The sequence below is a fragment of the Leuciscus leuciscus genome, assembly GCF_965113295.1.
Source record: "Leuciscus leuciscus genome assembly, chromosome: 1".
NCBI lineage: Eukaryota > Metazoa > Chordata > Actinopteri > Cypriniformes > Leuciscidae > Leuciscus > Leuciscus leuciscus.
Window position 1 is genome coordinate 24,538,660 of NC_138725.1, and position 26,612 is coordinate 24,565,271.

A 26,612-nucleotide genomic window follows, 5' to 3' on the forward strand; every position below is an offset into this window, starting at 1 on the left:
ATTAAATCCAAGGTATGTTGGCCCTTTTAAGATTATAAATTAAGTTAATCCTGTCACGTACTGTTTACAGTTGCCCAATAACTACCGCATCTCTCCTTCCTTTCATGTGTCCCTCCTGAAACCTGCCCACGGCTCATCGAGTCCCGAGACCACTGACAAAGAACCTCCTCCACCGCTCGAGATCGATGGAGCTCCTGCCTACCTAGTTCGGGAGATTCTAGATTCTCGCAGGAGAAGGGGTCAGATGCAATACCTTGTAGATTGGGAGGGATACGGCTCGGAGGAGAGATCATGGGTACCAACTAAGGACATCTTGGATTCATCACTCATCAGAGACTTTCACCAAGCTCACCCGAATCATCCGGCTCCCAGACCAAGGGGTCGTCCTAGGAGAAGAACACCCGGAGGTGTTCCTAGGGGAGGGGAATCTGTAAGGTTTGATCAGGCACCAGTCAATCAGAGGGAGCCATCACCTGAATATTGAACTCTGTTACTTCCTGTTCCTGCCACATCATTCCCTGTCTTGTCATTTCCTGTCACCCTGTATTTAAGCCATGTGCTATCACTGCCTCATTGCGAAGTATTGCTAGTTCTCTGCCTTACTAAGCGTTCTACCTTTCTCTTTTGATGACTACTGTTATGGCCATTGTTTTGCCTTTTGACTCATGCTTTTGGATTGCTGTTTTTTGGATTTGTCTGCTATTGGATTGTTTTACCAGTGCTTCGAACAAGGCCTGTGACCTGACTACGAGTTGTGACTATTGTTTGGATGTTATGCTCAGATCCTTTAATAAAGACCCGCTGATGGATTCCACTCAGCCTACATCTTCCTTACAGATAGTGAGGTGCTATAGGCTATGCCTGGTTTTATCTGTGGTTATCATGATGTAAATGCATGATACTGGATGCAGGGTTCCCACACCTTGGTTAACTTCAAATTCAAGGACTTTTCAAGGACTTTCCAGGTCCAATACCCTCAAATTCAAGGACTTGATTTCAAGTGAGAGCAAGGTTACATTGTGTACCGTGTGAAATAACTTTAACAATGTTTCATATGTCAAACAAAACTATGCAAAAAAGCTTTTTATTTTGCATTTATTTTTGGCCATATGACAGATCTGATATTCTATTTGTCGTATTTCTGTTTTGCATAAAACTGAAGAATATTCGGTACACCCTATACTGTATTCTAAAATGATCTGATATTAACTTTTGCATGGATTTTATTGAAAAGAGCTTAGGCTCATGTAACCAGAAGTTAAGATATATGAATATATTGTGTGTAGATCCAGCTGCATGACTTAAAAGAGCCACTTCTCCCATGCTATCCACTTTGATAGATTGACGACAGGCTCTGCACTGGCCAAGTGATGGTCCTTTGGATCTCTGGCAAGTAGGGTTGCCACCTTCAGTGAGGCAAAATAAAGGAAACCCATACACGACCCCCTATAACTTAAATAATCTGTCTAATAACATCTACAAATATAATAGTTACCTGTCTACCAAGCTGAAAAAATTAATGGAATATTATATTAAGAGATTATCCAAATTTAAAAGAAAACCAAAAAAACAATAGGGCTATACCTTTAAAAGCACAGATTTTTCTGTCACTGCATACTGCTTTAAGTCAGAAGTCCACCGCACAGCGTGAGCAAATGAAACTCTGCAGTTTGCCTTACGTTCATCATTAGTTACTGGACAGACCCATTGATACCTTTTTTCATATCTGGAGAAGAGGTGAGCTCGACATGGTTTTAAAAAACCGTGCATTACGCCCGCTTATAGCGCATGTTCTCTAGACTCCGTCGGTATGGAAACAAATACGCTAACATGCAATCACCTGCAAATGCAAAGTGACATCACAAAACTTCTCTACTACTTCTTGTGAAATTTATATCATTATAATTACTATTATCCACACTGCAAAATCCATATTTGTTTATTCAACTATGTGTGGGCCTATGTAAAATACGGGACAAATCGCGTCTCGTATTGAATAAAGCCTACCTTTAAATTTAAATGTACCTTAAATTAAAAAACGATTCCGTATTTTACAGGACGGGTGGCAACCCTGGCAAGCCATTCTTTGTAATCTTCTTTGGTGAGCCAAATATCTTGAAACTTGCATTTTCCAGGCATCACGTTTCAGCGGTTTCAGCAATGTTTCAAGGTGTCTGTGAAACGTTGAGGTACCATCGTAATAGTTTTGTGTGCGCGTGAATGTCATGGCAATGTACAACACTAAGTAGGCCTACCTCACGCGGGAAACACTTAACGTAATGAGTAAATGCGCGTAACTAACGTAAATCAAGCAAGCTAGTATATAGGCCACGAAGTGTTGGCGAAATAACATTAGCGGACTGGAGGGAATAATATGGATTTTTTTCCACAAAACTTCTTGCAAAAAATAAATTCAAGCACTTTCAAGGACCTGTATCTATGCATGTTTATTTTCAAAAACTTTCCAGGGCCTTGAATTTTTTTTTTTTCAGATTCACAAACTTTCAAGGATTTCAGGGACCTGTGGGAACCCTGTGGATGATGGTTAAGGGTTAATTTTCATAAAACTCAAACAGTCAGAATATTATATTTTACCAAATAAAAATTAGGTTGTTAAATTTTTTTTAACTGATGTTACTGTTTTTGTTAATGAACATAATAAATAATAAATTTAACATAGTAAATCTGCCTCCTAACTCAAGCTAAGCTGTCAACTCACTGTCAAATATACGTTTCAAGACAAAACATGTAATATTAATATTGCAGCCTGCACTGCAAACTGTGCTGAAGATACGTGCCATCAAAGTCAGGCAACACAAGCCTGTTTCATGACTTGAAACAATATCCCCCATTAGCACATGCAGAAACTAAGAAATTCATTTTTCTATTAAGATATTTATTTTGTTAAGGAAAAATGACAAATGTTTGAATGTTCTACCTCATATTTGTGAAAGGGTATTTTAAAACCACAATTAAACGCTCTGGTTTCTACAACTTTCACTTAGGAGCAAAAATCTGCCTTTAAACTTGAAATAAATAAAGATTTGACATTTATCGTGATAATTATCGATATCGACTGATATAAAACAATTATTGTGGAAAAATGTTTTGCCCATATCGCCCAGCCCTACTTCAGTGTTACTTATAACACTCTGAGAGTGGATTATATAAACACTGAGCAGTGTTAATTTAACACTGGGGATTTTGCTGTGTGGAGGGCATTATTATGAAAAATAATAGGTATATTTTATTTGGAATCCCATAAAAACTATAAAATTAATAAAACAATACATATAAATAAATACATTTTAAATGTATAAAACCTTAAAGATTAACGGGTGTTTTATTGGCCGCCAATCACTTCATGCCTCTGCTTTTTCAAATACTGTATTTACCAAGCTTTAGTTAGTCTGTGGATTTGCCATGGTCACCGTCCTTCATGGGTTACAGAATTGGGGAAAGTTGCTGCATAACACATTGACTACTTGGTTTAGGAGAAAGTGGAGTAAATACTTGACATATATTGAAGGTACAGGATAATAACCTGGTACACAGTAAATTCCACAGTGTTAAATCAACACTGCTCAGAGCAAATATGGTCCCACTCTACAGAGTGTTAAAGTAACACTAAAGCGGTGTTAAAGTTAATGAGATAATTAAGTGATTAATTTAGTGATGATTGAACATTATTGAAGACACCTGCAGTTAACAAGCAGAATCACTGAAGGAGAAAAGCACAAATTGTAAGCCACCGTTATGGTGATGGGTGTTTGCTTTAGTTGGGCTCTTGACCCTTATATGTTACTTTAGAGTTAGTTTGGCTGTTGTATCTGAGTTATAACTGCCAGATGAACAAAGAAAAAAAAAAGTGATCTGATGGTGTTGGTTATATTATGAAATTCATCATTTGAACTTGATCACTGAACTCATTATGATCCTTATTTCTGACTTTGATTTATGTTGTTGGTTACAAAATAACTGAATCTGCATAAATATCCAGAATTTTTTATATAATATAAAGGATTTCTTAAAAGTTGTTTAAAACAAAAAAATATTTCCTTTAGGCACACACAGACGTCAAGATTCAGTCTATGCATCTCAACAATGGTGACGAGCAGAATATTCAATTAGGGAAAGTAAATTAAATAGACAATTCAGATCATAATTTATTCATACCGCAATGCATGATGGGAGCCATTAATGAGTTGTGATTGGTGGCAGCCACTGCAACATGCTTTATTATTGTCACCATTGTTGAGATTTACAGGCTGATTATTGATGTCTGTGTTTCTAAATAAATTAATTTGAAAGTGTTTTGATCAGAACAATGTTTATGACATATTTTGGATTATAAGTAAAGTATTGATAATCATATGCTGTTAAAATCACAAAGCTGCTGGTAACAAGATAAACCAAACTATCTCAATAAGTTTCATTTTTCAGATCACAGCATGATTATGTCAAAACATAACCAACACTATCAGATCACACTTTTACTTTGTTCATTTGACTGTTATACATCAATAACAGCAGACAAACAACAGTAAAATTTAAAGTAAACATATAAGGGTCAAGAGCCCAACTAAAGCAAACACCCATCACCATAATGGTAACTTACAATTTATGATTTTCTCCTTCAGTGATTCTGCTTGTTAACATCAGGTGTCTTCAATAATGCTCAATCATCACTAAATTAATCACTTAATTATCTCATTAACTTTAACACCGCTTTAGTGTTACTTTAACACTCTGTAGAGTGGGACCATATTTGCTCTGAGCAGTGTTGATTTAACACTGTGGAATTTACTGTGTAGTGAGACACAAAATAAGAGTGGCTTTAATATATTTGGTGAGTGTGACTAACGTTTTCAAATTAAAATTTTACTTGTTTATTTATTTATTTATTTGTGGGATTTATTCTAGCAATCTCCATGTGTTTTTTTTTGTTTTTTTTGTTTTTACTGTTGGTAGCCATTTTAGGATGCCAAATTACTTATTCTACATGTGTTCGTGTGAAAAGAGAGAGACTGGAGTGATACCCAAATTATGGTGTTTAACAGGTGTCACTGAGTCATTAACTTATCATTCACAAAACACAATCTAACAAACACAATTAACCTTCTTTAAAACACATTTATTACCTCCACTGAACATTTCTAAAGGAAAGTAAATGAGTCAAAGTAGCTTGTTTCTTCTACATTGATTTTTCTTATGCTGGCGTGCAGAGCCGGTACGCACACACAAATGGCTTCTTTTCATAACATCTGTCATCATTCCAGTTTCCATCTGTTGCAAGATAGAACAAAATATTTGTTTTTATCATTTGTGCATTCTGAAAAAAAAAAAAGTTTATTTAGTTTATTTAGATAGTTAATGAGCATTAACAACAGTAACTTACTGCCATAGTTCATCTCAAGGCAGTGCTCTTTTCCGTTTTTGTTACTGGGCTCTCTAGACGACCATACTTTATAGTTCATTTGGGATCCATCACTCCAGAGCCATTCTCCCTCCTGTGAACAGAGTTGTGTTTATGTCCACAGCTTAACAAAGCTTAATTTAATCTTTATTCATCTAAAAGATGATTCCTCATGACCCCTAAACGCATCTCCACTTTAAAAATGTCAGAAATCTAAACAGAAATGAATAGAAATTATTTCACAGAAAGGATATCAGCAAAGAACATGTGAAAAATATTTAAGGCAGGGCTAAATTACTCAATTATCATATCAGCCATCTATTTCACATCAAGTTTCACAATACAAACACTCAAGTATGTCATGATCATGGTGAGCGGTGCCCATCTCATGGTTGCCAATGCCCTAAAAGTGTTCTCAAAGTGTGGTACGCAGGTTCCGTCTAGTGGTACGCAGAGGAATCACTGAATTTCGCACGTAAGATCAAACCGGTGTGATCTTTTACGGTCTAGTATTGTGTGATCAGTCTTGGCTGGTCCCTGGAGCGTACGATACGATTACACCGGTGTAGAACGGTCAGTGCATCACGTGATCAACTGCTAAATTCAAATGTGCTTTCGCAGTTGGCTGGCGCTGAGCCAGAGACGGACGCGCGCCACTCAGGCGCTGTCAAATATCACAATTATTCAGTGTTTTTAACCACATAATGTTTATTTTAGGTTTCAGACATTTAAATTCACACAAGTACTAAAAAAAACAATACATTTAGAATTTGTAAAATACACACTGATGTCTACAGAAGCGGAAATAATAATAATTTCCATTATAATTAGACGACGCATTTTATTCATATCAGATTGTGTAAGTAACACATTGTGTTAGTAACTTTAAAGTTAACTCTATTCTTCTCCCAGTTCACCGGCCACTTACTTTCATGTATTTCAGGAGAAGTGGATGAATTCACATGCTGTAAATCCAACAGATCCGATTCTCTGAACAGTGGCACAAACTAACATGACGGCGAATATAGCTCAACTAACGCGATCGTTATAAAGCTGTTTAAACAACATAACACTTCCACTTGCATATATTTGACAATCAGGATATCAAATATTTCATGCCATACCCAGTGGGCATTTGATGTCAATTTAACATCAATGTGACATCAAACATTGATGTCAAAATTACGTCACGAAATAGGTCAAAAACAGGGCCGGCGCGTCCATATAGGCGAACTAGGCAATTGCCTAGAGCGGCACTTTTGTAAGGGCAGCAAAATGTGTACCAATCGGGAATGAACAATTCACAAAATAGGCTATATGATTTGCTGAGCTGCCGCTGCGCCGCCCCGCCCCGCCCCGCCCCCTGCTCTCACGAGTCATGACTCATGACTGAGTGATGGGAAGTTCGGATAATTTTACTGACTCTCTTGTTCCATCTCGTTCATAAAAATGAACGAATCTTTATTTGAGTCATTTCGGCTTTAAATGTTACACAGCCAAAATCCCCGATCACATCCACCTACGCATATAGTATATGTATATGTATATATTTGCTTCCTCTTGGCCTAAAGTGTTCCTGCAACGGGAGTGTTCTCTGGCTAGAGCGCAGAACAGCGGAGTTTGTATGGACAGAAGTGCATGCCTGAGCTTGTGTTTTGGGTTAAGCTGCGTTGCTTTGACATTGTGGAAAATATAACAATAGAAACAAAATATAGGCTATTAGCCTTTTTACCCATTATTATCAATCTAAATTAATCTCGATTTTAATTTAACTTAATTTCGTTTTTCTTTATGTAAATTTCGTTTTTCTTTATTTAAATTTAGTTTTACTTTATTTAAATTTCGTTTTACTTTATTTAAATTTCGTTTTTTCTTTATTTAAATTTTAAATTTCGTTTTTTCTTTATTTAAATATTTTTTTCTTTATTTAAATTTAGTTTTTTCTTTATTTAAATTTTACATTTAGTTTTTTTCTTTATTTAAATTTTGTTTTTCTTTATTGAAATTTTGTTTTTCTTAATTTAAATCTACCCTTTACTGTGTCAGTAATTTGTTAGGGACTGTTCGTTTTTTATTTAAGGGGCCACCGGAGGAGTTTTGAGATCTGTTGTCAAAAAAGACATGACCCTCCCTTCGCCAGCAATACATTTTTCTATGACCCTCCAAAATGTTTGTGAAAAAAGGCATGACCCTCCCCGATAATTTATTGATTAGCCTACTTCTGTACTGGTTTGCGCTTGGCAAAGATGTTCAGATAGCCATTGTTTTTTTTGTTTTGTTTTTTTCAAACCATAAACTCTTGCTTTCTCATCTTACTAGGGCTGTAACGATAGACCAAACCTACGATTCGGTTCGTATCACGATTTTTGATTTTAGATTTGAAAAAAATCATGTTTTCGGTGCTGATGGTGAACATGTGGGTGGCGCTGCCAATAAAGCATCTAAAAGCTGTCACAAAGAACCAGCAAAAGTAATGATTATTAATATGTCAAATTTGTTTATTAATAAACAATTAAAATGTTTCCTTGCTATATTTATATTGTGTTTATATTAGGTGTTTTCTGTGTCGACTGCAAAGATGAAGTTGACGATGCGTCGCGATCTTCTCAGAACGCGCCAGAGAGAAATGCACATTTCATAAGCAGAAAGCAGTCTGTTTTTTTAATTGTTCTGTTTAAAAGTAGACATTTCAAGCTTTCTATATATTTCTCAGGTCTGTGAGGCAAGTAGCATACCTTACGCTGAGTTTCGGTTCATTTATGAGACAAGAGTCCAGTTCACTCGCCCGCGCCTCCGTGATTATCTATTTTCTACTATATTTACTTCTTATTTATTAAATCCAGATGAAACATTGATTAAAATTAAGATACAATTAATAAAAAAACGAAATTCACTTTAAAGAAAGGCTTTGTGCTTTCTGTTTGAGGTCTCTGTGAAATTTTTAAAGTCGCTTTCAGAGCAGTCATGTCCGTAATGGAGAACTGTCACGCCCGTAACATTGTTTTTTTTGTTGTTGTTTTTCACATAAATGCGAACACGAAAAATAAAATAAAAATAAAAATAATATTTTATGTTCTGTGGAGGCCGATCTTTATTCATCCGGTGGGTATATATCTTTTGGTTTGCACAGTGTAATTTATAGAAGAATTACTAAAACATATTTTGTTTTAGTAATCCCTCCCCTATTTTATATAGACCCTCCCCTATTTTCCTCCGGTGGCCCCTTCCATAAATACCGAACGGTCCCTTAGTCAGAAAAATATAGACTACCTTAAAGTATTGCTTAATTTAACAGACGTGTGTGTGCGTTTTATATTGCTAGTGCAGCGTGCGTCAAGTATATAAGCCCTGCCCGCTTGAGGTGCGCCGCTTCCCGCTCGCAGTGTTCTGTAGTTTACTAAAAGTTTATTAATTCTGAACGTGTCGTGTCTCGCGTGTCCATCTATATTGCACCACCAAATGCTACACTGCACTCCCTTGTGAAGTCGATTGGATGAACGGTTCTCGAAATAATCAAAATGCAAACGGACATATAGACACATAGAGATTCCTGCCTTTATTAGAGAGAAGAATATGTTCAGCACCCTCTCGAAGCTTTGAATATTCGATGTTCATTACTACGGCAGCTTCGAAGCTCAAAAAATGGTATTCGGACCAGCCCTAGGGACGGCACAAATGTTTTTCGCCTAGAGCGGCAGAAGTGCACGCGCCGGCCCTGGTCAAAAATGAAAGTCATATTGACGTCAAAGTGTCGATGTCAATTTGATGTCAAGATTTTGACCTCTGCTGATGTTATTTTTATGTTATTTTGATTGACATGCTTTGTTTGTTGGTATTTGATGTCAATTCAACATTTATTTGACGTCAAGACGTCATGATGTTGTAAACTGATTTAACTGATTCTATCTTAAATTGATCAATTGCCATTTCATATTTATACTGTGATCTTATTTCATTTGAGTCCACTAAAAAAATAATATTTTTCTAAAAAAAATAATTAATTTAAGTGAGTTCACAAAACATCAATTTAATTCAATCCTTTTGCAGATAAGTGTTAGTTAACAACAGCACACATCAATGCATTAACAAGTACACAATCACTGCCTGTTAAGTAAAGCAACATGCAACATAAATAATATCAGTATTTTTTTGCTCATCCAGAACTGAAGCACAGGCTCTACTCTTCAGCACAATGGTGACCCACAAAACTCAACAGAAACTCTTTAAAGGTCCCATTGCATGGATTATTTTATTATTTTAGAATGTTTCCTGGGGTGCCCTTATAATGTTAGTATGTTTTTTTGTTTTTTTTTTATCAAAAGTTGTTATAATTTATAAATAAAAGGCATTTTTCCTAGCCTGATTTTAGCCTCTGAACGCTCTGTTTGAAGGGGCGTGTCTGTGTGAGACTTCAGTGTAAACACCCTCTGCTGTGATTGGCTGCTGTGAGACTTCAGTGTAAACGCCCACTGCTGTGATTGGCTGCTGTGAGACTTCAGTGTAAACGCCCACTGCTGTGATTGGCTGACATGCTTGCATATGAAATATTTAGCATTACATGTGAAACTCTCTCGAAAACATTTACTATTATACGTTTTTACTATTACAGCTATCGAGATTAACAAATCGTGAGAAGTTTTTTAAGTATTTAGATCTATTCCCATCACATAAAACGTTGCAGTGATAGCTAACAAATTTGTGAAAATTTTGAATAAAATGTTTTAATAAAAGCAGATCATCAGTGGCTGTGGTGTGTCACGTGACAAGCAATGACGCATCACCATGGAAACAATACAGTGATCAGTTCTAAATAATGATCGCCTTGAAAAACTCACAGGGTGTCGAATATTTTAAATGTACATTTAAAAAGGTTAAATACCAATACACAGCCTTAATATTTTAAGTACAGTAGGCTACAGTTTTTATTTCACTTTTAGGTGCAATACATTTGAATTGAATCATTATTTAAGTTTTTTATTTACCTGTATGTAAGCAGCACAGTGCAGTGTTAATGTTCAAACTGTGTTTTTACAATGTTTAAAGTGGCTGACAATAATAAATATTCTTATTAGAAATTAAGCTGCCTCATTTTTGAGCTGTGCATAACTGTAGCTGAATAGTTAGGCCGACTACGCTACTGTATTCATATTGGTCATTATGGTGGTACTTGGAGAGCCAAATATTTTCTAAGGTGGTACTTGGTGTAAAAAGTTTGAGAACCACTGCCCTAAACTATATTCGGAGGACCAAAAAAAACAATTATTATAAAAACATCAACCTTCATGCATTTTGAAAAAAATGTAATGTCAAATTTGTTTTAATGTAACTGTTAATGCCCAGTAGCACAAAAAGCATGATAAAAAATAATAATTGCATACATGAACAGCATCATGGCCTCCGATCCAAGCACGAGTTTCGGTGTTAGTTTTGATTTTAACCAGGCGCTGTATGAAAGTGTGCTCCCCAAGGCTGTGCACAGAAGCAAGGTTCCCATCATGGTGAAAACAGATTTTCTGTAGAGGCGGAGACATGAACAAACACCACTATTTATAATTGTTTTTTATTTATTTATGTATTTAAATCTGTGACATGCTTTCAAATGTATTATTTTACCCATGAAGTCTAAAATCTGCCTTTTGAGGTGGGACTACTTTTGTAGAAAAAGTTCTGCTTATACTGTATGTATATAATATATAGTATATACAGTGGGAAGAACAAGTATTTGATACACTGCCGATTTTGCAGGTTATCCTACTTACAATTTTTAAATAATTAATTTGCATTTTATTGCGTGACATAAGTATTTGATCACCTACCAACCAGTAAGAATTCCGGCTATCACAGACCTGTTAGTTTTTCTTTAAGAAGCCCTCCTGTTCTCCACTCATTACCTGTATTAACTGCACCTGTTTGAACTTGTTACCTGTATAAAAGATCTGTCCACACACTCAATCAAACAGACTCCAACCTCTCCACAATGGCCAAGACCAGAGAGCTGTGTAAGGACATCAGGGATAAAATTGTAGACCTGCACAAGGCTGGGATGGGCTACAGGACAATAGGCAAGCAGCTTGGTGAGAAGGCAACAACTGTTGGCGCAATTATTAGAAAATAGAAGAAGTTCAAGATGACGATCAATCTCCCTCGGTCTGGGGCACCATACAAGATCTCACCTCGTGGGGCATCAATGATCATGAGGAAGGTGAGGGATCAGCCCAGAACTACACGGCAGGACCTGGTCAATGACCTGAAAAGAGCTGGGACCACAGTCTCAAAGAAAACCATTAGTAACACACTACGCCGTCATGGATTAAAATCCTGCAGCGCACGCAGGGTCCCCCTGCTCAAGCCAGCGCATGTCCAGGCCAGTCTGAAGTTTGCCAATGACCATCTGGATAATCCAGAGGAGGAATGGGAGAAGGTCATGTGGTCTGATGAGACAGAAATAGAGCTTTTTGGTCTAAACTCCACTCGCCGTGTTTGGAGGAAGAAGAAGGATGAGTACAACCCAAAGAACACCATCCCAACTGTGAAGCATGGAGGTGGAAACGTCATTCTTTGGGGATGCTTTTCTGCAAAGGGGACAGGACAACTGCACTGTATTGAGGGGAGGATGGATGGGGCCATGTATCACGAGATCTTGGCCAACAACCTCCTTCCCTCAGTAAGAGCATTGAAGATGGGTCGTGGCTGGGTCTTCCAGCATGACAACGACCCGAAACACACAGCCAGGGCAACTAAGGAGTGGCTCCGTAAGAAGCATCTCAAGGTCCCGGAGTGGCCTAGCCAGTCTCCAGACCTGAACCCAATAGAACATATTTGGAGGGAGCTGAAAGTCTGTATTGCCCAGCGACAGCCCCGAAACCTGAAGGATCTGGAGAAGTTCTGTATGGAGGAGTGGGCCAAAATCCCTGCTGCAGTGTGTGCAAACCTGATCACGAACTACAGGAAACGTATCATCTCTGTAACTGCAAACAAAGGTTTCTATACCAAGTATTAAGTTCTGCTTTTCTGATGTATCAAATACTTATGTCATGCAATAAAATGCAAGTTAATTACTTAAAAATCATACAATGTGATTTTCTGGATTTTTGTTTTAGATTCCGTCACTCACAGTTGAAGAGTACCTATGATAAAAATTACAGACTTCTGCATGCTTTGTAAGTGGGAAAACCTGCAAAATCGGCAGTGTATCAAATACTTGTTCTCCCCACTGTATATATATATTTATATATATATACATATATATATATATACATACAGTATATATACATATGTCTCATGATAACATGGAATGTGTTGTGTCTGTATTTTCCTAGAGCGCCATTGTAATTTATTTAATGTTAACATATAAGTTGAAATAATTTTCCTGCGATAATTGACAGTTGTCACAGATGTTTACAGAGCTTAAGTTGTATTTAACCAAGAATATTCGTTTATTATTTTTATGTCATATTAGAAGATGAATGTATCATACCTCGGCATCAATCCACGTGTGAGCGTTGTTGAAAAACCTGAAGCATCTGCATCCATAGGCAGACCATTTTGCCGGACAGACTGTAAAAGGGAAGTTTTGTGTGTTATTATTTTTTATTTCTTTTTTACCATGAATGACCTTTCATGTAATTAAATCAATAATTTTAAGGTACAGTATGTAACTTTTGTCCCTTTACCGGTTAGAACACAAAAAGGCATGCGACATTGTTGTGGTCGTGCTTCGGCTTTGCGTGACAGTGCAGATGAAGATGATGCTTCACAATAGATGCTTTACAGTGAACTCTGTTAGACAGTCTATCTGTTCAATAAAACACTTTGAGTAATAAAAACACCATCATCTCCACTTCGCTTTTACAACATTTCAAATCCCTCAGTTCTCTCCATCTCCTAAAGCTGATGTTGATTCTTGTTTTATTACGAGTTCTGTCGCGTTCTCTTTTCTCCTCTGTTCGGTGTTTGTTTAAAACGGGTGTTTGCTGCTCCATCTCTTCCTTTCTTGCTCATGTGAAAGCTAACCCCTGCCACTCACACACCAGACACATGGCAAAGTAGACGGAGCAACTTTTCTCTATTTACGTATATGACGAGACACGCACGGGTGAGTGATGTATGTACGCAATTCCCCATGAAAACCATTCCGACAGGTCTAAAATATAAACACTTATAACAGGCTTACCTTAGTGAATCAGTGAATCATGTTTTGTAAGAAGGATTGATGATTGACTTATTACTTAAACAAAAAAGCTACATAGTGTACCTTAAACAAAAGATAAAAAATATATATATATATGAACAAGGAAACATCATGATGTGAAAAGACATTTAAGATTTTGCACTAATCAAATAAGTCTTTTTTAGTTTTTGTTTTGTTTACATTAATCATGCAAACCTGTTTTTCAGTCAAATTTTCTTGCTTCCAAGATGCTCTTTAGAACATTTTTAAAGCATGCTGGAGAACATGATCATCAGGTATCACACACACTAAGATATAGAAATGCAAAGGTTTTGGACTTTTGGACTGTATACACACTGACAAGAGAAGTAGAAGACAAGAGAAGCCTTACCGCCACATTTGTTACTTCTAACAGGTTTTGCTTCCACTTAAAAAGAAAGAAATACTACATTTTAAAACAGAACTGCTAATAGCAGCAGCAGTAGTAGTGGTACTGCTATTCTTCTTCTACTACTACTACTACTAATAATAAATATACTACAGATTTAACATGCGTATTTGTTGTTGTTTTTTTATTTTCAACAATAAAAATATATACAATATACAATACATTAATATGAATCAATAACTTTAGCTGATGTAATTGTTGTTGTTTTATTGTCTAAATGTTATCATAATAATTAAGAAACAAACTCAGATTTACTTTAGTGCACATACTGTATTAGATCATTCTTCTGATTAGTCATTACAGAGTCCCAGGTGTGCTACAATTCATGTTAAAATAACAGTAATGATGTGAAACTTTGAATAATGCTCTTACCTGAAGCTCTCAAAGCTATGAGAAGACAGAGAGACAGGAAGACAGTCCAGAGCGCCATTGTTCTTCAAAGAATACTGAAACAGAAATGTTTAGTATTGTTTTGTATAGTTTTGTACATTTAGTATTGTTTTATATAGTTTTGTATTTTTGTGACACAAACCAGTTCAGTAGATCAATATCAACGTCTGGATATTGCGTTGTGGAGCGGAGCACTGGTTTATCTTTTTATATACTGGAGGGGAGTGTGTTTATCAGCATCATCCATCACATGCTCATGTTCTCACTTCCTGTACAAACAATGTTTTTGTATAGTTTGTACTTCAGCCACTTCTGTTATAATACCATTATTGTTTTATGTGTCTTTTATATGTGTTCTTGGTATGGATACAGAATAAATAAATAGATAATATTAATTTATTCAGTAGTGTAATTTTGTAATTGCATTAGTGTGCATGTTTTATGTACATGGTTTATACATTTCTCACACTCTTCATAAGATGATCTTTGTTCATCTGGAATGAATGGAGGATTGTTGCGGTCATCAGCAAATATGCACACTGTAAAACCTTGCTGTAAAAAAAAACAGCCAAATTCTGACCGTAACATACCATTCTCCCTAGATACCCTAGAAAACAATGAATTCTGGGTAATATTTGTTGTTTTCGAGAAATTAGCCTACTGGAATATACTGTGAATGGTAACACTTTTGAATACTGTTCCTTCATTAATTAATAACTACACTGCAACAAATGAGAATGCACTATTAACATTCTAGTAACTACCCTAAGCAAAATGATGTTCAAAAGACATCTTTTCTACGTCTTTGACACGAAAAGCGTACATTGAAGAGACGTCCACTGAGGAGCCAGAATACACGTTTTTATGACGTCTTTTTTTTTACGTGTTCTGCACGTCTGATATAGACGTGATGATGAACAAGGTATGTTGGCTGTACGCTTTTGTGACAAAGACATTGAAAATATTTATTTTGAACATAATTTTGCTTAGTGGCTACTCTTAACTAACAAAGATGGTCAGGTGATACATCACTCATCATCATAAAGAAAAATTGACTAATGTGATCAAAAGTGATCGCTTGTTATTATTAGATTTTCACCAGCAATGCTTTCTTGACAGATATCAAACATTCTGAATTACATTTTTAAATACATTGTAAGGAAAACTTTAGATACACATACAAACATCAGCATGTCTTCTTCTATGATATGTCTGCTTCTAATATGAATCTCAATACATATTTTGCTGCTGTTGTTATTTATCTGTACTGGTTGATGAAGATGAGTGTCATTAATGTTTGTTTTTGTGTTACTGATGTTTTATAGATGTCATATTGTGAGAAATAACAGTTTTAGGCCCGTTCACACCAAGGACGATAACTATTAAGATAACGATTAAAATATAGTTCTTAAGATCGTTCTAAATATTAAAGATAGTAGAGTTCACACCACAATGAAAATAGGCATAGAGAAGCGATATTGTTGCAATCACTTTCAGAATGATTTTTCAACTGATGAATGTGTTTTGGATATTAATATTGCTATTTACCTGTTTCAAATAAATATTATTTGCTTGCTTTTAAGTTAATGCCATATAAAGATGCTTGAATGCGACTTGGAAAGATCCTGCATTACTTAAAATGGAGTTAATGTAGAAACAAATGTATTTGACTTCCTCTTTTTTGTAGAGCAGGATGAGATGAGCAAAAGTTTTGAAAGATAAGTTCTTGAACTTAATGTTTTGTAATCAACCACAGAGATTATCAAGAGGATAACATGGGTGTGAAGAGAACATGTTGAAAGAGATGAGATAGATGAAGACTACAGTGAAGAAGAACAAGAGTGCTAGAAGAAGACAACAGCATAAACGACAGAGGAAGGACAGCCAGCTTATTAAGCATGATTTGCAGAAACCTTAACTCAACTCAACAAGTTTTCTCTTAGGACAAAAGACAAAATTTCCAATCCAGTTTAATCCAGTTTGGCAAACCAGCAGTTGGTTATTATAACCCAACTGGGTAGTTTATGAGAGGGTGCATCATTTCTACTGTCAGTGAAATTTAACACTGTGTTTATATGGAAACCATCAGCAGGGTGTTGAAGAAACACAGACTCAGTGTTAGAGTTAATTCGATACTTAAGTGATTAATTGTGTGATGATTGTTTGATTATTGAAGACACCTGATGTTAATGAGCAGAATCACTGAAGAAAAGAGAAACACAAGAACTACAACTGACTTCAACCACAGCTTTAGATTAAATCAACTGAAAATACATTAAATATCTCTTATTACAAACCAGACTGACTTTATCTCTGTCATTTGTCTACAATTATTTTTGAGAATTAACAGAGGTTTAGGATCTTGATGTTTTAATGTAAATGTTTGATCACCATTATGGTGATCAGTGTTCATTTAGTTGTGCAGTTTGACTCTTGGCTTTTTATGCGAGTTTGTGGTTTTTGTGAAAGTGTTACAAAACACTGTTAGTGAAAATATATTAACAATGAATAACCACACTGTTAACCCTTGCTGTAAAAAAAGGTCAAATTCTAACAGTTCCATACCATTTCCCATTAAAAATGCAATATACTGTAGAAAACAATAGCCTGGCTGCGTCCTCCTACGCACTTCCGCTCAATTTCATTTTCCTTCAGTACTACGTCTGGGACTGCTGTATATTCTTAGGTTTCCAGAAACCAATTTTTTGTAGGACCAATCAGTGAACAGAGGGAGTGGCTGAGAACGATGACGTTGATGTAGTGCGTCAGTTTGCGTTGGAGTTCAGTAATGGCAGCGGAGAAAGACGTGAGAAAAGCTATTCGGCCCGTTGTTGCAAAACTGCAGAATATGTAAGGAATAATTGACGACAGGCCGTTTAATTATTAGAAAAATAATGCACACCCGAGGTGGTAATGCGGTCACGACGCGAAGCGGATTATTTTTCTAATAATTCAACGGCCTGAAGTCAATTATTCCGCTTATACTACAGTTACCACACCTCGAAACATTGTTCAGATTATGTATTTCAAGACGTTTTGAAATTATTTTTGTCATTAAAATGCTCTTGTATGTAGGACTAATTTCTTACGCATCTAATCCCATGCCTCCGTTGCTAATTCCTAAACTTCATTTTAGAGTTAGTAACGGAGGTTTGAGCCACTGATAGCAGACTAATGGTGGGGACACACGGCTAGCTGACACATTCTCTGACTGTTTTCATCGACTGCAGCAGATTTTAAACATCGACTGAACGCGCTGAACACGCGTTTGGGCATGATCAGTCATAAGTATCAAATTACATTCATTATGTAGTTATTAATGCAGTTATTAGAGAGAGATGTTGCAATAATGAGACAGAAAAGCATGTGCGTCAATATTATTATTTATTAATTTAATTCGTTTTAATTAATTCGTTCATTCTTTTTTTTCATAACTGACAGATGACAGTAGACTATAGCCAAATAAATGAAACACAAAGCCCTTTTAACAAGTAAGCCTATCAATAATGATTTATTTGTTATATTATCTGCAATAAAAATCCGTGCTGCAGGACTATCCATTTATTTAGCCTATATTCAGTTTAATTTTCTATTGATTATAGATAGGACTATATACTTTATATACTAGGACTATATACTTAGGACTATATACTTTCACAATGTTTCTCAATGGCATTTCACTGGATTTTCTGGACTTTTTTATGGCCCTTGGAGTTTTAGAGGGTGTGGGGTCTCTGTCTCTCTTGTCAGTGGAACTGGCATCTCCCCCCTGGCATGTCTCCGTTGTCTCCTCGTTCTTCCACCTTTGAAATGTTTCCGTATCGTGCAGTAGCCTGGTGATCACTGTACAGCATTTGCGGCGTATTGTTAATGATTAGACCCAGCTTCGACAGTTGACTGAATACATCACTGTCCTTAGTATCAAATATACATTTAGAATTTACAATTGTTCCTTGAACTCTTAAATTCGATGAACAAAACCTGCAGCTCTCGTTGACAGACATCTTATTCTAAACATAATCCTCTGATCATTCGGACTTGTTGTTTCCGGCCGGTTTCGGCGCATGACATACGTCACGACCACACGTTAGCGATTGGCTATGGCAGATCCTGAGTGACTCTTGGCAGATCCAATTGTTTTGAACTTTAACAGCGAACCCGCCTACAAGGAAGTAAACGTTTCTCAATGGAGAGAGGCCAGACTCTCTGTACAAATGAAATGTACGAGAGTCTGGTAGAACCAGGCTAACAATGCACTGCCTGATGCGATACTGTAGTAGACGGTTGTATAGTTATAATTTTCTCCCTGATATTATAAATCTTATAAGTGAAGAAATTTATAAAGTCATTACTGCTGTGTTGCTTGGAAATTTCTGGGCTTGAAGCTTTCTTTTTCGTTAGTTTAGCCACTGTTTCAAATACATACCTAGGGTTTTGTTTATTTTATTATTTTATTATTTTGTTTATTTTCTTCTAATAGGGTTGAAAAATAAGCAGATCTAGCAGCTTTTAACACTAGAAGTGCCAGAATTCCATAACTACTAGAACTGCCGCAACCCAGATAGCAACATTGTTTCGGCCCGGATCCGGCCCACATCTGGCACTTGTGGAATGCGGATCTGGCCCACATGCAGCGTGGAATGACGGCCCTTGGGTGGCCCACTCCTGTTGGCCAGATCTGGGCCAAAAGCAGGCCATAGCAATGCCACATGTCAGCCAAGAGCAAAGAAATAAACCAGAACTGGACCTTATCTGAGCCACAAAATCTGTGTATATTAAATATGGAGTCATCTCAGCCTTAATAAGCCTGTTAACAACCAGAATCCCTGAAGAAAAGAAGAGAACAGAAAAAGAGATGAGCAGAAACACAAGAACTATAACTGACTTCAGCCACAGTCTTAGATGAAATCGACTGAAGAGAAAAGAAGACATTAAATCTGTGAAGATCTCAGCAGAGGAGGATTAAACAACTCCACAAACAGCATTACCAGCTTCACTTATTACTAACCAGACTGACTTTATTTCTGTCAGACGTCTACAGAAGTTTTATTGAGAATTAACAGAGGTTTAACTCTGTTTCATTTAAAGTCACCATAAGAGTGACTAGTGTTTCCATTAGTTGGGCTCTTAACTCTTAGTATATCTTAACTCTTGTCTTTTTTGGCCGCTGTGACAGTGTGTTTGTCAAACACATTTGCAGCAGCAAAGAAAGCTAAAGTGAAATGAGATCAGGTGATGATGGTTACCTGTTGATGATTTTATAATCATCATGAAATAACCTTTCACTGATGTCTTTGGAATCTAACAATTGTGTTGATCCATTAATATTTTCACATCACAAATCCTGTGTTTCTGCAGCATGAGATTCAGCAATATTATAACTGTCAGTTTAAAGCTTTTAACAAACATAAAGGTTATTTCATGATGATTATAAAACCATCAACAGGTAACCATCATCTGATCTCGTTTCACTTTAGCTTTCTTTGCTACTGCAAATGTGTCCAACAAACACACTGTCACAGTGGCCAAAAGAGATATAAGATATATTAAGAGTCAAGAGCCCAACTAATGGAAACACTAATCACTCTTATGGTGACTTTAAATGAAACACATTAGAGTTAAACCCATTAATTCTCAATAAAACTTTTGTAGACGTCTGACAGAAATAAAGTCAGTCTGGTTAGTAATAAGTGAAGCTGGTAATGCTGTTTGTGGAGTTGTTTAATCCTCCTCTGCTGAGATCTTCACAGATTTAATGTCTTCTTTTCTCTTCAGTGGATTTCATCTTAGACTGTGTCTGAAGTCAGTTGTAGTTCTTGTGTTTCTGCTCATCTCTTTTTCTGTTCTCTTCTTTCCTTCAGTGATTCTGCTTGTTAACAGGCTTATTAAGGCTGAGATGACTCCATATTTAATATACACAGATTTTGTGGCTCAGATAAGGTCCAGTTCTGGTTTATTTCTTTGCTCTTGGCTGACATGTGGCATTGCTATGGCCTGCTTGTGGCCCAGATCTGGCAAACAGGAGTGGGCCACCCAAGGGCCGTCATTCCACGCTGCATGTGGGCCAGATCCGCATTCCACAAGTGCCAGATGTGGGCCGGATCCGGGCCGAAACAATGTTGCTATCTGGGAAGCGGTCATTTTGACCGCTATATTCCAAACTCTATATCTTTAATGATAAATACCCAATTGAGAGATTAATGCATTTATTGTATTAATATGTCTTTAAAAAACAAAACAACACCAAACTGTACATTTAAACAAGTTTAATTATACATTTATAAATAAATAATATCCGTAGATGTCCTGAACAAAATGACGGAGTAGCCCATATTTGTTTACACAGTTCGATCGCGTCGCGCCCGCCGACACACACACACACACCCCAACCATATTCCAGTATTGCAATCTTGACATTGCAGCCTGTTCATTATAGCCACAATAACATATAATAATAAAATAGTCAACCTAACATAAAAATTCCACTGCTCTGTTTGTAGCCTAGTAGGCTAGCCTACAATTCGTACCATTTTGCGCATGTGAAGAGGATGATTTTTTCCGTCGATATTGGAACGTGAGTGAAGTACAAAGCCTATAATAAAGAAATAGTTTACCATCCAAATACATCGCAAATGTTGAAACATTTTGATTCTAATTAGAAAGTTACGTGAGCCTAACGCCGCTTACTTTCACTTTCGCTTATAACGCATTTCATTTTGGCTTGTTTATAGTTATTTTTTCATTCTTGTTCTGTTCTGAATATCATTACATTTAAATGATTTGTTGTTGAATATGTTTAGTGTATTTTTAACCACATTTTATTGTTGTGTATATTGGTACAGCCTATAATAATACCGCGAAATTCCGTGCGGTCAATATGACCGTCTATGGCCGAAATAGGTAAATATGTTCATTTGTTTTTTTGCCTTATGTGTAATTTATATGAAAAACATTTTAAATGAAAATACAGACACTTTTAGGAAAAGTCAGGTACCAGCAGGATTGTATTTATTTTTTCAATAAAGTTATTGCAGATATAAAATTCAAAACGGTCAAAATGACCGCCATGGCCGTTCTAGTGTTAAGGCCTCTCTGTATGCAATCGAGCTCTCTTTCCATGAAATCCGAAATACCTCTAGTTTTGTTTTCTTCCAGTTGTGCTCCATTTTTCTGGCTGCTCTCTTAAGTGCCTGAGTGTGCTCGTTGTACCAATGATAGGTCTAACATATTTGTAACACGGAGTCGGCTTTGCAGCCTTGGCTAAATGTAATTTACACGAGACTAGATAATGATGTCATCGCTCTGCTGCAGAATTTCAACGGCATCAAAAAAAAAATTCCGTGTGATATTATATCTAAAGTATGATTACAACAATGAGTAGGTCCTGACACGTGTTGTCTAACTCCACTAGAGTTCAGAATGTCTTTTAATGCCAAACCCAATGCATCTTTTTCGTTATCTATATGTATATTAAAATCACCAACAATTAGTACTTTATCTGCAGCCAATACTAACTCTAATAGAAAGTCAGCAAATTCTTTGATAAAATCTTTATAGTGCCCTGGTGGCCTGTATACAGTAGCCAGCACAAATCTGAAACGTGATTTGTAATTTACACTATATATTTTTACATTAAGCACATATACTTGTATATTTGTTAATATTATAACAAATATACACTATATTGCCAAACTTATTGGGACACTCCTCCAAATCATTGAATTCAGGTGTTCCAATCACTTCCATGGTCACAGTTGTATACATGTATGTATGTATGTATGTATGTATGTAGATACAGTGATGTAAAGCAGCCGCCACTGAACTCTAGAGCAGTGGAGACGTGTTCTCTTGAGTGACGAATCACTCTTCTCTGTCTGGATATCCGATGGACAAGTCTGGGTTTGCCGGTTGCCAATAGAACGGTACTTGCCTGACTGCATTGTGCCAAGTGTAAAGTAGGGATGTCCCGATCCGATCTCGTGATCGGAAATCGGGCCCGATCACGTGGTTTCAGACTCGATCGGAATCGGACGTTACCTCCCGATCAGGACTCGGATAAGTTATATATATATATATATTCTCATTATTGTTTAACACATCTATAGTTATGCGGTGGCACAGAGTTAGACCCTTTTAACTCCACACAGAAACAGCAACGCGTGCGGCATGACATCATTTTGTTGCAGAGACGCTATTGGTTAAATGCCGGAAGCAGCTTGAAGCAGAAAGCGCGAGTATGTCTGCGGTCTGGAGCTATTATAAAGTTGATGACAACAACATTGCCATAGCAAACTGTGAGATATGTAAACTTGGGATTGCAAGAGGTGGAAAGGAAAAGGCTACATTTAACACAACAAACCTGATACGGCACCTCAAAAACAAACACCCGACACAATACAGCGAGTTTACACAGGCAACCCAGCCGAAGACGAGTCAGCTCACGCTGCAGGAGAGTTTGAAGAGGAGAGAAAAAATGCCCCGTGACAGCGCGAAGGCGCAAGACATCACAGCCAAGATAGCACAAATGATCGCAATGAGTGACCTGCCATTCGCCTTTGTAGAGAACCCTGGATTTCGTATGCTTATGGAGCACATATAGAACCTCGATTTGAAATGCCGTCTCGCCACTATTTCACTGAGAAAGCTCTGCCAGCCCTTTATAAGAAGATTTCTGACAAACTACTTGTCCTGTTATCAGATGTACCCCATGTTTCGTTCACCACAGACATCTGGAGTTCGTCCGTAGCTCCCATGTCTCTACTAAGCCTTACCGCACAATGGATTGACTCAAGTTTTGTTTTACGCCGTGCGACCCTACATGTCCAGGAATTTCGCGGATCGCACACCGCAGAGCGCATCCAGCAATCGATGGAAAAGATGCTAAACAACTGGGGAATTGACAAGCAACGGGTCCACGTAATTTTGCGTGACAACGCGGCAAATATGAAGAAAGCTATGAGGGATATGGGGGTGCCGAGTGTGGGCTGTGTCGCCCATTCCTTTCAACTCTGTGTGCATGAGGGCCTGCTGTCTCAGCGCAGCGTGACAGAGACCCTGGCCAACGCAAGGAAGATTGTAGGCCATTTTAAACACTCCCCGTTGGCCTACTCTCGACTAGAAGACATACAGATCGACCTAAATATGGATATCAAGCGCCTACAGCAGGATGTACAGGTGAGATTCCTCTCGTAACATTCTTTATTGTATTTCTATTGTATTATTATTTCCCATACACTTGATTTAGTAAGCCACTAATACATTACGTGCTCTGCACCTAATTTGCACAAAAAAATAAAGTGAATAATGTTCTCTTATGTGCAGACACGATGGAACAGCAGCCTCTACATGCTGCAGAGCCTACTGCAACAAAAACGTGCTCTTAGTGTCTTTGCAGCTGAGCGCACTCTACCAGCAACACTGACAGCTCACCAGTGGGAGCTGATGAATAAGACTGCTGATGTGCTATCCCCCTTTGAAGAGCTGACCAGGGATGTGAGCAGGGAGACTGCAACTGCAGCTGATGTGATCCCTGCCATAACAGGTAATTTGTATTTTTATTTATTACTTTATACTGTAACATTTATTGATGTTGTTTGAAACAAACTATAATCCCATGCATTCATTAAGTCATTCATTCACTCATTAGTCCTCAGACGTGTTCTGTCTCGGGAGGATGATGATGACCAGGGAATAAAAACAATGAAGAGGACTCTGCTGGAGGCAGTGGAGAAGCGCTTTGCTGATGTTGAAACTGAGCCACTCTTCTACATCGCCACTCTTCTAGATCCCAGATACAAAGATGGGCAAGTATAGTAAAATTAAAATGCACCTTTTGTACATCATGTTTATATAAAGTCAAGTCATCACCAGACACCAGTATTAAGCCAATTTATTTTTTACTTCCTTTTTAATTTAGTTTTGGGTAATTTAGTTCTAAGGTTAGTTTTTTTTTATTGTTTATTAATTGAGTACATGTGTAGGCAGTTGCCTAACTGAAGAGCTGTGCTATGTGGTGTCTCTTCTTGTCTTATTGTTTTGAATTGTGTGTTACTTTTATCTGTTTCTAGCTTTTTCACAAAGTCAGCCAACCTGTTGCTTGCAAAGGAACACCTTATCCAGGAGGTGGCAAAGACAGAGGGGAGGAGGGCTGTCAGTGCAGTGCCAGAGGAAAATGAGGCTGCAGCAGAACCAGTGAGCAAGGCACCACGTCATGAAGCATGTAGCAGCCTGGACATCGCCTTTGAGGAAATCTTACAAGAGAGGCAGTCACAGGGACGGTCCGTGAGTACCACATCAGCAGAAACTCAAGTGCAGACCTACCTCTCAGAAAAAAACACCCCTAAGAAAAGCGACCCACTTCAGTACTGGAAAGAACATGCTAATATGTTTCCCTCTATGGCTGCTGTTGCAACCCAGTATCTCAGTGCCCCCTGCAGCTCTGTGGACAGTGAGAGACTTTTTAGTGCTGTTGCAAATGTCCTTGATGAGAACAGAAACAGGCTCAAACCTGACAAGGTAGAGATGTTAGTTTTCATTAAGAAAAACATACATTTCCTTCTGTGAAACCTACTACTGTGATGACAGTAAGAGTTAGGAGTGCAGTTCCTAAAAGCACATTACTAGCTTTGCAAACACTGTGGCACTTTTATTTGTTTACATGCCTGCCGGGTATTTTAAGTTGAGGTGCTATTTGTTTTTATATTAGACTTTTTTTTATATTTACTGTTGCACTAAAGTCCAAAAGTGAAGAATTTATGTTATTTATTACTTGATTGTTCAAGCTACCTCATAGAAGTGCTCTGTTTGTTAACAGTGTTGTTGAATGTTAAAATAAGGTTAATTAAATAAAAAATAAGGAACATCCTGGATCTGTTTTTTCGCTCTTCTTTATTTTTTTAATGTATTATAGAAGTATCGGATCGGGACTCGGTATCGGCAGATACTCAAAATCAAATGACTCGGACTCGGACTCGAGGGCAAAAAAACCTGATCGGGACATCCCTAGTGTAAAGTTTGGTGGAGGTGGGGTTATGGTGTGGGGTAGTTTTTCAGGGGTTGGGCTTGGCTCCTTGGGTCCAGAGCAGGGGCGTCACTAGGCCCTTTTTAGGGGGGCTTCAGCCCCCCTAAACTTCTGCCCAGCCCCCCTAAAAAATATTTGATTAATATATTTTTTATCGCTTCAGTCCCCTTTAAAAAAACTCATTTGAAACGGCGGCAAGCTGCGTCAAGTTTCGGCTCCTCCCCTTATCTGAGTCTGCTTGGATTTAGCGCATTTTTCAATCTGCAGGGGCGCCGAGCAGAGCGAGGTGTGTCGTGAGTGCATTTATTGATAGATTGCTATGATATTACATCTGCATCGGTGCAGTTCTTTGTCATTTATGCATTGCAGTTTACATAATGTAATGTTACTGGAGCATTGGGAGCAACACGGGACGGTTCGGTTTCTCTTCCAATACCAATACGTTTCGCTGCGTTCACCTTCAGCCCTTATCAGTGTGATAGTTGTTTTTTTCTACAAAACAAAAATGAAGCGATTAACACCCATGAAAACATACTTTAGAAAACGATCATGATTTATTTTAATTTACTTTTTAAACTTTAAAACATATTATTTTGTATTTCATTATTACATTATGCTGCCATGCACAGAAATGATTAAAGACACACATCATTGTCTGAAAGCACTAGATGGCCTTGAGAGAGAAACATCATGTGGAGTTATTTGGTTTTGTATTAATAAATATAGTTTTGTATTAAGTAATAATGAATCAGTAGAAGTGTATAGCCTACATATATTAGAGTAAGAGTAGAGTAAAGGGATTTGTGCTTTTCTTTTAAGTACTTGATTTATAGAAGTGGCAAATTGATAATTCATGTTGTTATTTTTAATAAATAGAAATAAATATAGAACAGATTAATCATATTGCCAATAGACAGTTACATTAATACACGTTTAGCTGGTTAGTTAAATGATTTGAAATTAAATAGATTTTCACGGGGTGACTTGATGAATAACCAACCGTATTGTTGATTACAAAGGCTAAAAAGCTTAAAAAATTAAATAAATAATTTATATTTCATTGTAGATGGACTTAGTTACCTAGCTTTCCTGGTAGCTTTGTCTGAGAAAATGATTCATAAATCAACCTATCAGTTGACCCTATGTTTACTTTCTTCACTGACAGACA

General features: G+C 37.2%; 1 protein-coding gene and 1 long non-coding RNA gene across 2 annotated transcripts in view; one reads left to right on the top strand and one right to left on the bottom strand.

The window, feature by feature from the left end:
- Nucleotides 1-14,499, top strand: part of LOC309503355 — a 76,499-nt gene extending 62,000 nt beyond the window's left edge. Inside the window, exon 2 of the long non-coding RNA XR_014207620.1 lies at nt 13,916-14,499. This is a non-coding gene — a long non-coding RNA (uncharacterized lncRNA). The remainder of the gene's footprint in view (nt 1-13,915) is intronic.
- On the bottom strand, nt 5,114-14,648 carry LOC309502699 (galactose-specific lectin nattectin-like). Its single transcript, XM_082175170.1, has 7 exons — nt 14,567-14,648; nt 14,407-14,480; nt 13,978-14,013; nt 12,894-12,973; nt 10,795-10,929; nt 5,399-5,510; nt 5,114-5,286 (listed from the first exon to the last, which is right to left on the bottom strand). The coding sequence occupies exons 2-7, from the start codon at nt 14,462-14,464 to the stop codon at nt 5,210-5,212; spliced, it is 498 nt and encodes a 165-aa protein (XP_082031296.1). The 5' UTR covers nt 14,465-14,480; nt 14,567-14,648; the 3' UTR covers nt 5,114-5,209.
- Nucleotides 14,649-26,612: the final 11,964 nt, after the last annotated feature.

Coding starts and splice junctions, on each gene's coding strand:
- LOC309502699 (XM_082175170.1), bottom strand. CDS start 14,464: ATGGCGCTCTGGACTGTCTTCCTGTCTCTCTGTCTTCTCATAGCTTTG. Junction 12,974..13,977: donor TAGAAGTAACAAATGTGGCG/GTAAGGCTTCTC, acceptor TCCCTTTTACAG/TCTGTCCGGCAAAATGGTCT. Junction 5,287..5,398: donor CCTTGAGATGAACTATGGCA/GTAAGTTACTGT, acceptor ATCTTGCAACAG/ATGGAAACTGGAATGATGAC.